The 15058-nt window shown below is 31.3% G+C and overlaps 1 protein-coding gene across 1 annotated transcript in view; it reads left to right on the top strand.

The window, feature by feature from the left end:
* The window catches only part of LRP1B (LDL receptor related protein 1B), a 1191264-nt gene that overhangs the window by 750803 nt on the left and 425403 nt on the right, over nt 1-15058 (top strand). The window contains 4 exon segments of the mRNA XM_049772845.1: nt 157-283; nt 425-576; nt 846-970; nt 2082-2453. Coding sequence (XP_049628802.1) covers nt 157-283; nt 425-576; nt 846-970; nt 2082-2453 — 776 coding nt within the window.

The following is a 15058-nucleotide window of genomic DNA, read 5'->3' as shown; positions in this document are numbered from 1 at the left end:
AAAATATCATTTACAATTATTATTACATTGCTGCAAATGCAAATTAATTTATATATTGCTTCTAAAATTATTGTTAATTTATTTATCATGCTGCTAAAATTTCTAATATATATTTGTGTATCTATATATTTCTATAAACTAATATTTTAATTGCAGCTATTTGTTCTGGACTGAATGGGGACAGATGCCCTGCATTGGAAAGGCTCGCTTAGATGGCTCAGAAAAGGTTGTCCTTGTAAGCATGGGAATAGTCTGGCCAAATGGTATCTCCATTGACTATGAGGTCTGTTGGATTTCTTTTCTTAAATATTTAAAGTTCATTAACTGCCAACTTATACTAGTACAATTTCTATGCTCCCTTAGTTCCTTAATAAAGTGTCCATTCAAAAGCAACTTGTTATATTACTTTTCAATCGATCCTTAGGAAAATAAATTGTACTGGTGTGATGCTCGTACAGACAAGATAGAAAGAATTGACCTTGAGACTGGAGAGAACCGTGAGGTGGTGCTGTCAGGGAACAATGTGGATATGTTTTCAGTTGCGGTCTTTGGGGCTTACATCTACTGGTCTGACAGGTAATTTATTTTTTTTTCATAAGCATTGGAGTCTCTAACTGTTATTTCAGTGTCAGTTGCTTTACCCTTGTAGGATTAGCCATTTCTTAGCAAGGTCAAAAAAAAAAAAAAAGGATCACACAAAGCCATGTAATTTCCAGAGAAAGGCTCAAGTATCCTTGGCTCAAGTATTTTAATGTCTTTTTTCCTTTTGCTGGCCATCTGTTTGCTTTAACTTTAAAGAAACTGATTTTATATATGTTGATCACATATGTTCATCTTCTTGGCAGAGCACATGCCAATGGATCCATAAGAAGAGGCCACAAGAATGATGCCACAGACACAGTAACCATGAGAACTGGTCTCGGAATCAACCTGAAGGAGGTTAAGATATTTAACAGAGTCAGAGAGAAAGGTCAGCACTCATATAACAATTGCATTTTAACTTACTCTCTCGTTTACTCTATATCTCAAAGGCAAACACATATTTATGGATAAAAGTAATGGATTTATTAACATATTGCTTCCAAACCTCAAATACTATTTTTATATCTAATTTCCTTACAAATCATATGGCAACCTAACAAAATGAAAGTGTAATATTTTTCTATGTAAATACACACACACACACATATATATATACATATATACATATATATGTATATTTGAGCTTTGGTAATGAATGTCAGTGTTAAGTAATTTTGTATGTTGACAGTACAGGTTTGGGTTCAGTAATACAGAAATTCCTGCTGAAGATATATATGTCTATTCAGTGAAACATGATTAAAAATTAGAGAGTAAAAAGCTGCCATCCTCCATTAAGATATATACATAAAATTGATTCCACAAATATACTTAGTATGAAACATGTTTGAAGACATCACTTCCTTAAAGTATACAAAAAAATAAAGGCAGTATTTTTGGTAATTTTATATTAATCTCTCTTAAAAATAATTATAATCATTTTCTTAACATCAAAAGAAGCCATAGTACTTTTAAAGATAATAGATTCAAAAAGTGAATTAAGCTGATAAAGAAATTGTATTAGGATATTTCTTCTTAACTCAAAACTGAGGTAAAAATCTTCTCTTTCTGTTCTCTGTAGGTTAGATGTATTACAGATTTAAATTTTCTTATAATCGTAGATTTAAGGCACAAAATTTTAAAATGGTGCAGTATTTTGGTTGATTTATTTCATGTATAGAGTATTCAATTATTGGGCCAAAATTATAAGATAAATAGTTATTATATCAGTAGAAATTTTTAAAATAACGTTCACTTAACTACTGATTTAATGACTTTATTAAGATGTGATATGTTTAATAATGTGATATTTGAAAGACAGAATTCAAGGTTTCAAACTACTGTTAAAAAATACAGTGTGAAACTTGTTAACTGACTGTTTTAATTTTTCTGAATAATGAAGTGAAATATTCAGCATGAATTTTAAATTTTTACTGCAAGAAAAATCTACTTGACCAACAAAAGAACAAACAGAAATGGTTCATCTTTTTTTTCCTCCTTAGGCACCAATGTCTGTGCCAAAAACAATGGTGGATGCCAGCAACTTTGTCTTTATCGAGGAAGTGCCCAGAGAACTTGTGCATGTGCTCATGGATATTTGGCAGAGGATGGAGTTTCTTGCTTAAGACATGAAGGCTATTTGCTATATTCAGGGAGAACAATATTAAAAAGCATACATCTTTCTGATGAAACCAATTTAAATTCACCAATAAGGCCATATGAGAATCCACATTATTTCAAAAATGTCATAGCCTTGGCTTTTGACTATAATCAAAGAAGAAAAGGTACTAACCGAATCTTCTACAGCGATGCACATTTTGGAAATATACAGCTTATTAAAGATAACTGGGAAGACCGGAAAGTAATTGTTGAAAGTAAGTAGAGCAACTTACTTTGTTTCATATTTTAGTGAAATGACCATTATTTGGATTAACAGAGAAATTAGAGTGGTATTGGAATGCAGCAATTATATTTTCCTAGAGTTTATAGTCAAACAAGAATGCAATTATATAATTTGAAGCTCAGAGTTAAAGAAGCAATTAACGGCTATCATATACAACACATTTACTATGGTTACTTCAGGAAACTTCCAATTTATTGTTAATAATGTTTCCTATAAATCAATATATTACAATTCATGTAGAATTATTTTTTCATTGAAAACTATTATAATTTAATACTTCTAGTTGGTAAAATTATAATAATAATCTTTGCCTAGATTTAATCACAGTGGGTTATATTTTTATAAACAAGTTTCAAAATTATCTGGTTTTTGAAAATCATTTATCTAATAAATCACATCACTGTCACTATTAAGTACTTATATTAAAAATACAATATTTTGTGGCAGAAAGTAATTCACATACTGTGTTATATGAATTATCCAATATTTCTCAGGGAAGTCTATATTCTGTCAGTCAGCTTTTACAAAGATTGTCTTTGTGTTCTCATATAACTTCTTTCATTTTTCTATGTGACTTCCATATATCAATACACTATTACAATTTCACTATGTAGTGAGAGGCCAAGTTTTTCATTATACTTAAAGTTATAAAACAATATATAAAATTACAGTAAAGTGTTCAAGCAATATGGATACAAAAATAAAATTTGCTGCAATATTGATTCTATTCACTTACCCAAATTGACAGCTGCCATTATTCCAGAAGTTTCCTTACATTGTATTTTTAAATAATGTTCATATTTCTAGTCATAAAATGGAATTTCCTTTATGTATGTGGCTTTGCCCCCCTTAAAATATACCTTGGAAATATTTTATTCAATGGATAAATCTCTAACTACCTTATTTCCTTGAAAAGATAACCTATTTCTATATTAAATATAATTTAATTTAATGACTTATGGATACAAATCTTCATTGTTTTTGGTATAGTGTTACAATGCATAATATTGTGCTTATGCAAACATATGAATAGATTTTTATTATAGAAAACTAGAAACAAAATAATGAAGTTGATCAATGTTTTTTAACATGGTTAAATTTCCCATCAAAAATAAATCATAGCTATATCTATGTTCATCAAGTATGAAATATTCTACTTTTTCAAACTATCACCAAAAATAATGTGATAAATTTTGTTAGCCTGCTACTAATTTATAAAGAATCAACTGGTCCAGAACAATAGTAAAGTATGTAGTGCACTTTCCTTTGTACAAAACTGACCTGTGTTTGATAACCAGTGCCCCAAATGGTCTGACTGCCACCAGTAGTGATCCATGAACTCAGATCCAAGAGTAAGGCCTGATGACAACCAGGCATGATGCATAAACAAAACAAAAAAATTTAAATTAAATTAATATCATATATCTGATATATGTCAATTATTTTTTTTCAGAAAATATACTCAAATTAACATATACTTGGATCAAATTTCTGATTCTTATCCAAAGATTTGTTTGCCGGTATTTATATTTGTTTGCCGGTATTTATTTTGTTCTTAAAAACTGAATATCCTTTGTAATATTTTCCTATTCAAATCCTTTTCACTTTTTCTAAATCTGATACAATTTTGGGGCAAGTAAAATAGTATAACAGGTAAGGCAGTTGATTTGTACATGGCCAGGAATAAGTCTGATTACAGCAGGCTGTGATGCTAAAAGAAACAAAATCTAGAGCTTTTCTCCAACCTCTAATATAACTTTTTTTTCCTCTCTAAATTTGCTTATTCAGTTCATTTATTAAATAGTAATAAACTATTTTTGGTTTGTATATTTTTATATAACATCATTTATAAGTTAAGTTATGTAATTTACACTTTATCCTTGTATGTAGAAAAACATTGTTCTTCATTTTAATTAATAAATAACAGTATGGGCTGGAGAAGAATACAGTGGTATAAGATATTTGCACTGCAAGAAACTGGCTTGTGTTTGATTCCCTTACCACATTTGGTCCCCCAAGCATTATGAGGAGTAATGGAACCAGTATAGTCTTATATGAGGCATTTGATTTACAATCTCTTTGGCCCCAAACAAGACATTTTTATTGTGGTGATGCCAAATTAGATCATCTTTGAAAAGTAATTTGCAACTGAACAAAGTTATTCTAAAATTAGCAATAAAAGGGAATACGGAAAAACTAAGTGGGAAAAATTACATATTGATAGTAAATTTTAAAATTGACCTAAACAAAAAATGTTTATATGATGAGAAAATCAGCTACTATAAAATTTGTCCCAAATGCTTTATAAATTTAATACAAATAACTATGCAAAGAAAAATTTAACATGGAATTTAAAATACCAAACCTAAAATGTGTGTGGAATAACACAATTCCCAATGATAGTTAAGAAAAATTTAAAAATATATCATGAGCATCAAGACCAAATCTCCAGATGGCAATGAGATACTTGAACAAGATGCATTTGAACCACATATAAAAGCTATTTAATGAGAGGAAGAGAAATTCACAGGAGACATTATGCTATCATTCTATAGAAAAAGGAAATAGATCCTCTTGATGCAGCTGTAGAATATTTTAGCTGGAGGTCAGTATAAAGTATAGTGCAGGTCTCAGAAGCAGAAAATAGGCATAAATAACTTCAGTGGCCAGTTTTAGGATTTTTCATGGAATAGAAAATGCCAAATACTTCATACACAAATACCAGAATAGTTGACAGGCAAAAGAAGGAGCAGAAAGCAATATGTGTCAATACAAGGATTTCTGTGTTGAGAATTGTAACCTTTAAAAGAGAGAAAGCTTCAAAGTTTTCTGAAAGTTTGTTCTGACTCAAAAAAAAAAAATGCTCCATTAGATCATGCTTGACAATCTGAAAAGAATTTTTGCAGTGTTTGAAGTTTCTGTATGATATCCATGTAGAAGAGATTTAGGGACAATGTTAATTAAAACATGTCAACTTCTCTAGAAACCTAAGGATGCATCTGATCTTGTTATAGTAAAAATGAATGGGAATGAAAAGTACTGGAAAGCAGATCTTTTATCTGGTTGAGTTATAGAGATATATGGTATACTTGAGAAGTCAAAAGTTGTTTAGTAATAAAATATCTGGATAGTGATTTTTTTTCCAGATACAATTAGAGCAGATGAATGTGAGTATAGTGAGATTGTTAATAATTGATGAACTAATTATGTTAAAGTTACTAATTTAAATTCAGATATAAGATTATTTTTAAAATCTTAGTCCAGGAATTAAAATAGCATTTTATGTGAATTAATTTTAATTACGTAAAAAACATACCAAGCTTGATGGTGGTAAAAGAATAGCAATTTATTATTTGTATGATTCTATAGTCAAGCTGTGTTTGTTCTGGTTGATGTAAACTCCTCTGATGTCTAGTCAGCTGGTAGGCCAGATGGTAGCTGGGTGATCAAAGATGGCCTTTATCTTATATCTAGCACTTGGCACTCTGTTCTAGAGAAGTGGACATCAAGCCTCTTATTATGCTACAGACTAGTTTAGGGCAGTCTAAGGTTCCAAGAATGAAATGACCTCAATATGCAATCATTTTACAAACCACGTTTACTATTGTCTCATTAATCAATGTAAATCAAATAGTCAAATCCAAATCCAGCAGATGGAGAAAAATACCCACATGGATGAATATTTCCATAAAAGGAGATGGGTACAAACATGAAAAACAATCAATAGACTCTAAAATGATTATTAATCGTATACCTTAAGAATATCTGAAATGCTACATTTTAAATTTGGCATATCATGTTGAAATCATTGTCTTTTTGCTTTATATGTTGTTGTAATGTTTTTGATAAGTTGTTAAAATCTATCTGAGTTTATGATCTGTATTTATATAGATATTTGATAGTAATAAAAGAGAAAAGAATTATATAGTAGAGAGAAGCTATGATAAACTATTGAAGGGTTAGTTAATTGAATGGTACTGAGTTCTGTCACCCTCAATAATGAGAACATTTTTTCAGCTCTAATTTAAATAATGGTGAAATTTTATCATGAGGCTCTTGTAATTAGTTGTTATTAAGCCTCTTACATTGTACCACCGTTCTATGTAAGTTGACAATAAAACTTTTTTACAGTTTTTATTTTAAAATATAAATTATAAAGGACAATTAGAAAATAAAGCATGTGATTCAGTGTTAGAAGAAGCATTTTTCATAAGTGGTAATAAAAGAAAGTATAAGTATTAAAACCTTCCTTTCAAATTGAGAGATTTATGGTACAAATTTAGCAAATGGAATCAATGTACTGTGAATAATAAATAGATATTGGGGGAGGGGAATAAATTATAAATTCAACATTTTTTAAAAAAATCAGTAGGGCACTTGTGGAAATAAGCAAGGACATAAGTGTATTCAATGATATTCTGGAAATATAATTTAAATATTTATTCATTAATTTATTATTATTATTATTATTATTGCAAATAACATAGTTTCTCAGTTTTATAGATCTATTATAATGTGCCTCAGTTTTTATATTTGTAGTGAAAAGAAAAACAATGTATTTAGGTTATATTAACCTGAATTTTGTGTTTTAACATATACTTGCTCAAAATTTTTGAGATTTTTAAATAATTCATTCATTAAAATAATTTTATACATGATTTTTCTAGAACATATATTAATCACATATTTTTCTTAGAGATCAATCATATTAATTTAAAAGAAACAGAAGTCATAGTGTTCTCATCTCTGCCCTAATTGCACTCCCTGGTTATGACAATGAAGGTTAAAAATGATCACTTTGGGGCCGGAGAGATAGCACAGCGGTGTTTACCTTGCAAGCAGCCGATCCAGGACCAAACGTGGTTGGTTCGAATCCCGGTGTCCCATATGGTCCCCCGTGCCTGCCAGGAGCTATTTCTGAGCAGACAGCCAGGAGTAACCCCTAAGCATCGCCGGGTGTGGCCCAAAACCCCCAAAAAAATGATCACTTTGGACAAGAAATGGGTACTAAAAGGAGAAAAAAATGATACCCTTCGTAAAAATATTTTACATTGCTGTGTCTAAATGGGGAGAAATTAGAAAGAGAGAAAGAAAAAGAGAGATGGAGAGCAATAGAAAAGAAAGACAGACAAGGCAGACAAGGGGTGTGCAAGAGAAAACAGGATATTGGTGGTGGAATTGTGCACTGGTAAAGGGTAGTGTATACTAACAGATAATTGAACAGTTTTGTATCTGTGGGGGGTAAAAGAAACAATCATGTAAAATAACCTTGTAATTACAGTTTAAATAGAGTAATTTAAGAAAAGTATTTTAAGTTACCCCAAAAGTAACAGAAGTAATTTATAAATTGTGCTCCAGTTTTTAATCTTTACTTTTGATATTATATACCATGGTATATTTCTGGGATCTGAAGATAGTACAATCATAAGTAAATTTTTCTGCAGACAGCTAACAAAGGTTTTGCTCCTATCAACACATATAATATTCAGAATATTGCTTAGGTATTTCATGAACAAATAAATTTGCACTGAGCACACCCAGGTATAACCAAAAAACCTAAACCAGACAAATGACAAAAAGAGAAATAATATAGTATACTTTAAATCACTGCTCTGATATAATCACTACTTTTTGGGGCCAGAGCAATAGTCAGCAGTAGGGCATTTGCCTTGCATGTGGCTTGCATGTGGCTGACTCAGGATATGGTTCAATCCCCCAGCATCCCCTATAGTCTCCCAAGTCAAGAGTGACTTCTGAGCGCATAGCCAGGAGTAACCAATGAACATCACCTGGTGTGCTCCCCCCAAAAAATTAATGTTCAGTGATCTGTTTTATTGTTTGACAAAATAGAAAAATGTTTTCTGTTGGCAAAAGTGTTAACCACTATTATTCTACAATTCATAATATTTAAATTCATTTAATTCTAGTGATTATTTTATTTCCCCTTCTTTTAATAATCTTATAATGGTTGCATTCTTGTGGATGATTTACAATCATTACACATAATTTCTAACATATTTTACCTCGTTGCCATATAGGTTGTTCACTATATGTTGCCAATAACTTGAATGTGATCACTCTGTGAAACTATTCTATTTAAAGACATTGAGTTTAGAGTTCATTTCTCTGAGTGCATGACATTAATTGTATCTTGCTTATTCTATAATATCAAGTAAACTGTACTATAAATATTATCCTAGACTTTACATTTTATTCTTCATTTACTTCTCCATTGCCCATACTTTTGTTTTTCAAAATGTCTGTCTATCTGTCTATTTATGTCGACATATATATATATATATATATATATATATATATATATATATATATATATATATATATCTCCCTTTTCCCAATTTATAGGAATGTCTATTTTTCTTTAGCACGCAAATATTTTGGTGATTGACAAAGTAATATTATTATGTTTCCAAACCCAGATTTCTCTCACCATTGAAAGTATAAAATATTAGAAATGTTACTGATGCTTTACTTCTATATATCTTAAACTCATAAAAAACATAACTCCATTTCTGTACCTACAATCTAGGGAACTTAATGTTAGTAAACTCATTATTTTGTTCTCAATCAGGAATCAAGTACATTTATTATTGTTTTAACTCTTTATCTCCTGAAGCATTTCTTGTTCAAGATATTTTTTATGGTTTTTGCCATTCATTGTTCATCCTAATAAATTATGTACAGGGAAAGATAAGACATCTTTTCTTACCTCAATTTTCTGTTATAAGAGTATATAATATGTATATATTTATACATATATATGTAGCAATATCAGCAAAAATTTGACAAAATTTAGTGTCTTGCTATATATTGCTTTAATTATTGACTAGAAGTAGATATTCAACTATCATAAATCATTGTAATTTTTATCATAAATTTCTTTTATTAATTTATTTTTGTTATTACTTTAGTTTGGGTCACCCAGAAATGCTGAAAATTTTTTCTGGTGGTGCTAGGGATGAAACCTGTGTTAAACACGTGCAATGCAAACACCCTACCTACTGTATTTCTGCAGCCCCAATTAACTAGTCTTTAAATTTACGTGCATCATTTTGGATCAGTTGAATCTGTTCAGATAACAATGTTTCTATTCTAGTAGACTAAAGAAAATGTATTATAGGTATGCTACTGCCCTTGCAATCCAGTCTAGATTCAATAGAAGCACCAAACATGTCCGGTCCTCAAGCACTATCAGGAGTTATCCCTAAGTGCAGAACCAGGAGTGGCTACCCCTGAGTAAAACCAGATATAGCCTTCTCAACCCTCAACCAATAAAAAGTACCCAGTATAGGAATCACATTTGAATAAGAAATATTATTTATTTTTTCAAAATCTCCAATTTTATGAATAAAAGGTGGAAGTTCCCAAGGATAAAACCTCTGTGGGTGAGGAGTTCATGGCATTCTTAAGTTCTCTATTCTCTTCCAGTGTTTGTTTTCCAGTGTTTGTTACATCTGGTTCTGTGTTGAGAAATTGCTCCTGGCAAGCTCAGGGAACCATATGGGATGCCAGAGATTGAACCTCAGTCAGTCCTGGGTCGGCAGTAAAGTATATACATACTTTACTCATATATGTTTTGTATTTTTATGGTGTTATTTTGTTTTTGTTTTTTGTTTTGTTTCTGTCAACACTCACAGGTTTTCAAAAATCATTTCAGCTACTCACTCAGCGATTACTCCTAACCAGTATCAAAGGACCAAGGGGGTGCTGGTAATCTAACACAGATTATCATGTACAAGACAATTACCTCACTTTATATTTTATACCAATTTATATGTAGTCTGGAAATGTGGCATTTTTTCCAGAATATTGCATTATAAATGCTCAATAATAACAGAAAATGTTTTGCACGGAAAAAATAAAGTGAATAAAATAAAATAAAAATAAAGTAAAGAACATAATTAAGATATGATGCTCATGACAAATTAAGTCCTGTCATTAGAATCAGTTGATATTCCAAAGATGCCAACATTTCTGTTTTTGTTTGTTTGCCTGAGGATTGCTGTTAATTGTACGGTTGAATACTAAAATGTAAATAATCTAAGTTTACTAGTAATTACAGATAACTAATAATACTAAATTATTTATTCGAATAAATTTAAAATAATGTAATGCTAGAAAATTCTCACAATACAGGAATGTTTGTATCATGTGATGAAATACATTTAAATAAGTTCCTTTTTTCTCATAATTTCTGAAAAGACTGAGTAATGTTATTTAGAAACATACTGCAGTGATTACAAAGAATGACATTTTGAAACAATTCATGAAAGGTCAAAATGAAACAAAACATTACAGCTCTATTTAATTTCTTATTTCATCTAAAGCATGGAATTTTAATGAGAGAACAATAAGATAAGTAGGCAAGCTTGGATTATTTAGTGTTGGTGGAACTGTTTGTTCCCATTATCTTGATGGGAACTAATGTGGGAAAAATAAAATTTATAGATTTATATTCCTAACATTTCTCCAAAATTGTTCAATAAGTAAATAAAAATTTGTTTAAAATTAATTTAAAAAAGGGCCTGGAGAGATAGCACAGCGGCGTTTGCCTTGCAAGCAGCCGATCCAGGACCAAAGGTGGTTGGTTTGAATCCCTGTGTCCCATATGGTCCCCTGAGCCTGCCAGGAGCGATTTCTGAGCAGACAGTCAGGAGTAACCCCTGAGCACCACTGGGTGTGGCCCAAAAACAAACAAAAAAAATTAATTAAAAAAAACATAATTTCCCAATACTTTGTCAATATGGTTTGAGCCATATATTTTTATACTTAAAAGCTAAAACCAACAATTGATTGGGCACCTTTTATATAAAATCAAGCATGCTTGTGAGACATATTTTGAAAACTTTGTAACATTTTCCTATTCTGATCTATTTTATTGCTATTATTAAAATATTGTATGCAAAATGCAAGACAGTTATTTGGAAAGCAGTCAAGTTTCAGATTGGCATTTGTTGCAGAGAATTACACTATGATCTGTCATTATAAAAATGGTATTACTGACAAAAGAGAATGTAAATTATAAAATGTGGAAAGCAGCGCATAAATTTTCTACATATTTGAGGGTCATAGTGATAGTACAGTAGCCTCTTGCCTTTCAAAAGGCCAAGATGGGTTTAATCCTTGCATTTTATATGGTCTGCTGAGCCACACAGTGATCCCTGAACACATAGCTAATAATAACCCCTAAGTACCTTTGGGTGTGGTTTAAAAACAAATATAAACAATAAAAAGTTCCCTACATATTCTATTGAGTGTTTTTTATCCTGTATTATCTGCATATATGAATTATGATTCAAAATAAGATATTATGTTATTTTCTAAAATATATACCTGATTTAGTTGCTCCATTCCAATTTATTATACATCTACCCTGCTTAATAAACTAGTTTATTACATTCAGAATAGCACGTTGATGATCTGTCTTGCCTACAGATAAACAGCGACTCTGTTGCTTCCTAACTTTTCTTACTTTCCAAATATGCTTTATTTTTCAACATTAAAATTACGCACTCAAACACAGGCATGCACACACATATTTAAGACAGTGTTCATTCTGTTGCACCCACAGTTTCTACAAAAAAATAACTAATCTTTTTGTTTATATGCTATTGGCATTTCTTTTTTATTCTATCAACCTCATCTGTTGTATGTGTACAGATGTGTTCCTTCTGCATCAATATATCTCAGTCTAGTCCATACTCCTAATACTGGAAGAACTGTATCAATGTATTTAGGTGACTATTTACTACAGAAATATTTATATGGCCACTAAAATTGTAATTTACACTTTACAAACTTGTAAGATTATAGGAAAAAGATTAGTGAAAATAACTACACAAGGATGGTCTGAATATAGCTAAAGTTTTGCAAACACTCTAAGAGCAGAGTGTTGTGTATGTGAATATTTTAGGGGATTATTATGTTACCAACACTACCCTGATCGGTGATTGTGCCCTACCCTAGGGTGTGACCTGGCATTCTGCCCCCACCCTAGGGTGGTACCTGATTCTGCTTCCACCATTGGGTGGTATCTGATCCCACCATTGGGTGGTACCTGATTCTGGGGGATAAAAACTAGGGTCTGTGGAAGGCGAGGGGCTTTTGGCTGGAACTTATGCTGAGTCTTTGGACTTCAGTCTTGTTCACTAAATAAAGCTAATATTTCCACAAGCCTGACAGTCTGCGAGCTGTTTACCCGCCGTTTCACCTCAGAACCATCGGCTGGACAGGGTGGCAGACGAGTGTTCCAGTCAACCACTTCAGGGGCTGACTTGCAACACAGAGTATCTTGTCCAGTTAGTGATTAATGGGACTTTGTCATTTAAGTGTCTAATTACTGTTTCTGAGTTGGTGCCATATGATCTCCTTACCCACTACAGACTCCCAGGACATTACACAGGTCTACAAATGAAGATCAGGCAAAGCAGAGAGATAGAAGACTACTCAAGAGGAAAGCTGTGGGGAAGTTTTGTGGAGAGGGATAAAATAAAATTAGACAGGGCCAAAGGTTAAAAAAAATTTTGAGAAATCCTGATCTAAACTACTATCTTTGGAGCATTAAAAGGGACTTCTGACTAATATCCAGAAGTATTAGTCTATGACTTTTGCTTGAAATTTGTGTTATTAATGTTATTTAAAGATAATCTTAATATAAAGTTTTATCTTTCCTTAAAATTATATGATGAGTTATGTATTATTTACACAAAAGTCTTCATAAGCTTGACAGATAGCATAGGGATAAGGGTTGTATCTGTATTTGTCTGACCAGATTGAAATCCCTAGTACTGTATATGGTCCCTGGAGCAACACCAGAAATAATCCCTGTGTATAGGGTCAGGAGAAGTAATCCCTAAACACTGTGAGATCAGACACCACACTTTTCCCCCCTCACACAAATACACACATACACTCACACACATTGCATAATATGGCTTAAAGTTCTCTGCTAATGTGCTGTTTATGTTTCCACAAGCAAAAAAATAAAAAAAGAGCATATTGATTTGATTAATGTCATTGTTTATATTATCTGATGAGTACATACTAAATACTCTATGATGCTTTGTTTTTGAGTATTTTGCTAAATTAATCATTCTGTTGGAAAAATGAATTTAGCATCTTGGATTTGAATCATAATAAGATATGAGATTTGATGCAATTTAATATTTTCTTATCTTCAACTGAGAAGACAGACTCAGAGTTAGTTATGAAGCAACTTTTGCACAAATAATATTGCAATCTGAAGTCTTACCTCCCTATAGAGTCTAATGTGAAAGTATAATTTTTATTCTTGACTTACTCAATTTCTTGGCAGTTCAATTTGTCAAATATTTAAGTACCTACCAAGAATAAAATTTGGCTAATCTCACTGGAAAATAAAATATATTAAAGTTTCTATCATTTTATAACTACTGGTAGACTTTTTTATTCTATTTATCTTCTTTGAAGAAGAAATTTACATTCTAATTAAAAATCTATAGAAATTTTACTTACTGTTCAGAGAAAATATATTAGTATTCACTGATAAGAAAATATATTTCATTAGTATATGCTGTTTATGAACATGCTGTTACCCTTTGGAATTTATGCATGTATAAATTAAAATACAATGATTATACCGAGTTATTTTACTAACTTGGAAAGTCAAACATTGCTATAAGTCTTATGTACATATAATAAGCATATATGATTATTACTTAAAAAGGAATCACAGTCAACTACAACTATTTTGTAGTAACAAATGAAAAAGCATTTTAATTCAATAAAACTGATAGATTTTTTTGTAGGGTCAGGTATATACTTTTGGGATTATATTATTTTTGTTTTGCCACAATGTCAGTGAGTGATTACTCCTGGCTTTGCAGTCAAGATTCCTCTGGGCAAGCTTGGAAAACTCATATGGTAGGCCAGGGAGCAAACTCATGCTCACCAAGTTTTCAAAAAGTTCTCTATCTCCTGTACTATTGCTTAGCCACTAGTTTTTTATTTTATTTGTCTATCTAGTTACTTTTCTCACATAGTTCTTGCCCTCCTTTATCATTTTAATTAATTTTAATTGGCTCATCATGAATAAAAAAGACAAAGATATTAATATTAATTATTAAGATTCATCATGCAATATTTCAACACTAATTCTTTCTACCAGTGTCCAATTCCCTCCACCAATGTTCATCCACAGTTTACGTCCTGCAGGGACTTTTTTTTTCCTGCTTTCCATTACCCACTTCAACCTCACTACTTTTAGGCCCTGTGATTTACATGCTATTAGTAATAAGGCATAATGCATGTCACTTTGCCTCCATTCAACACACATTCCTGGTCCAGAGTGACCAGTTCCCTCTAACAACTCCTTACCTGTTACTGATAGGTGCAGGCTTTTTACTAATGACCCGCTCTTTATTTCTATTGTCTTTGGCTTTTAGTTATTGTTCTATATTTCTTTGTCTCTTGCATATGAATGAGCTCATACTATATCTGTCCACGTACCTGAAACCATTTCACTCAGCAAGATTTTCTCCAGATCCATGCAATCATCAGAAAATTGTTTTTTTTTTTCTT

This window comes from Suncus etruscus, chromosome 5, assembly GCF_024139225.1.
Source record: "Suncus etruscus isolate mSunEtr1 chromosome 5, mSunEtr1.pri.cur, whole genome shotgun sequence".
In the NCBI taxonomy this organism is placed as follows: Eukaryota; Metazoa; Chordata; class Mammalia; order Eulipotyphla; family Soricidae; genus Suncus; species Suncus etruscus.
The sequence above is the reverse complement of the archived record's forward strand: the minus strand, read 5'-3'. Positions and strand labels throughout refer to the sequence as shown.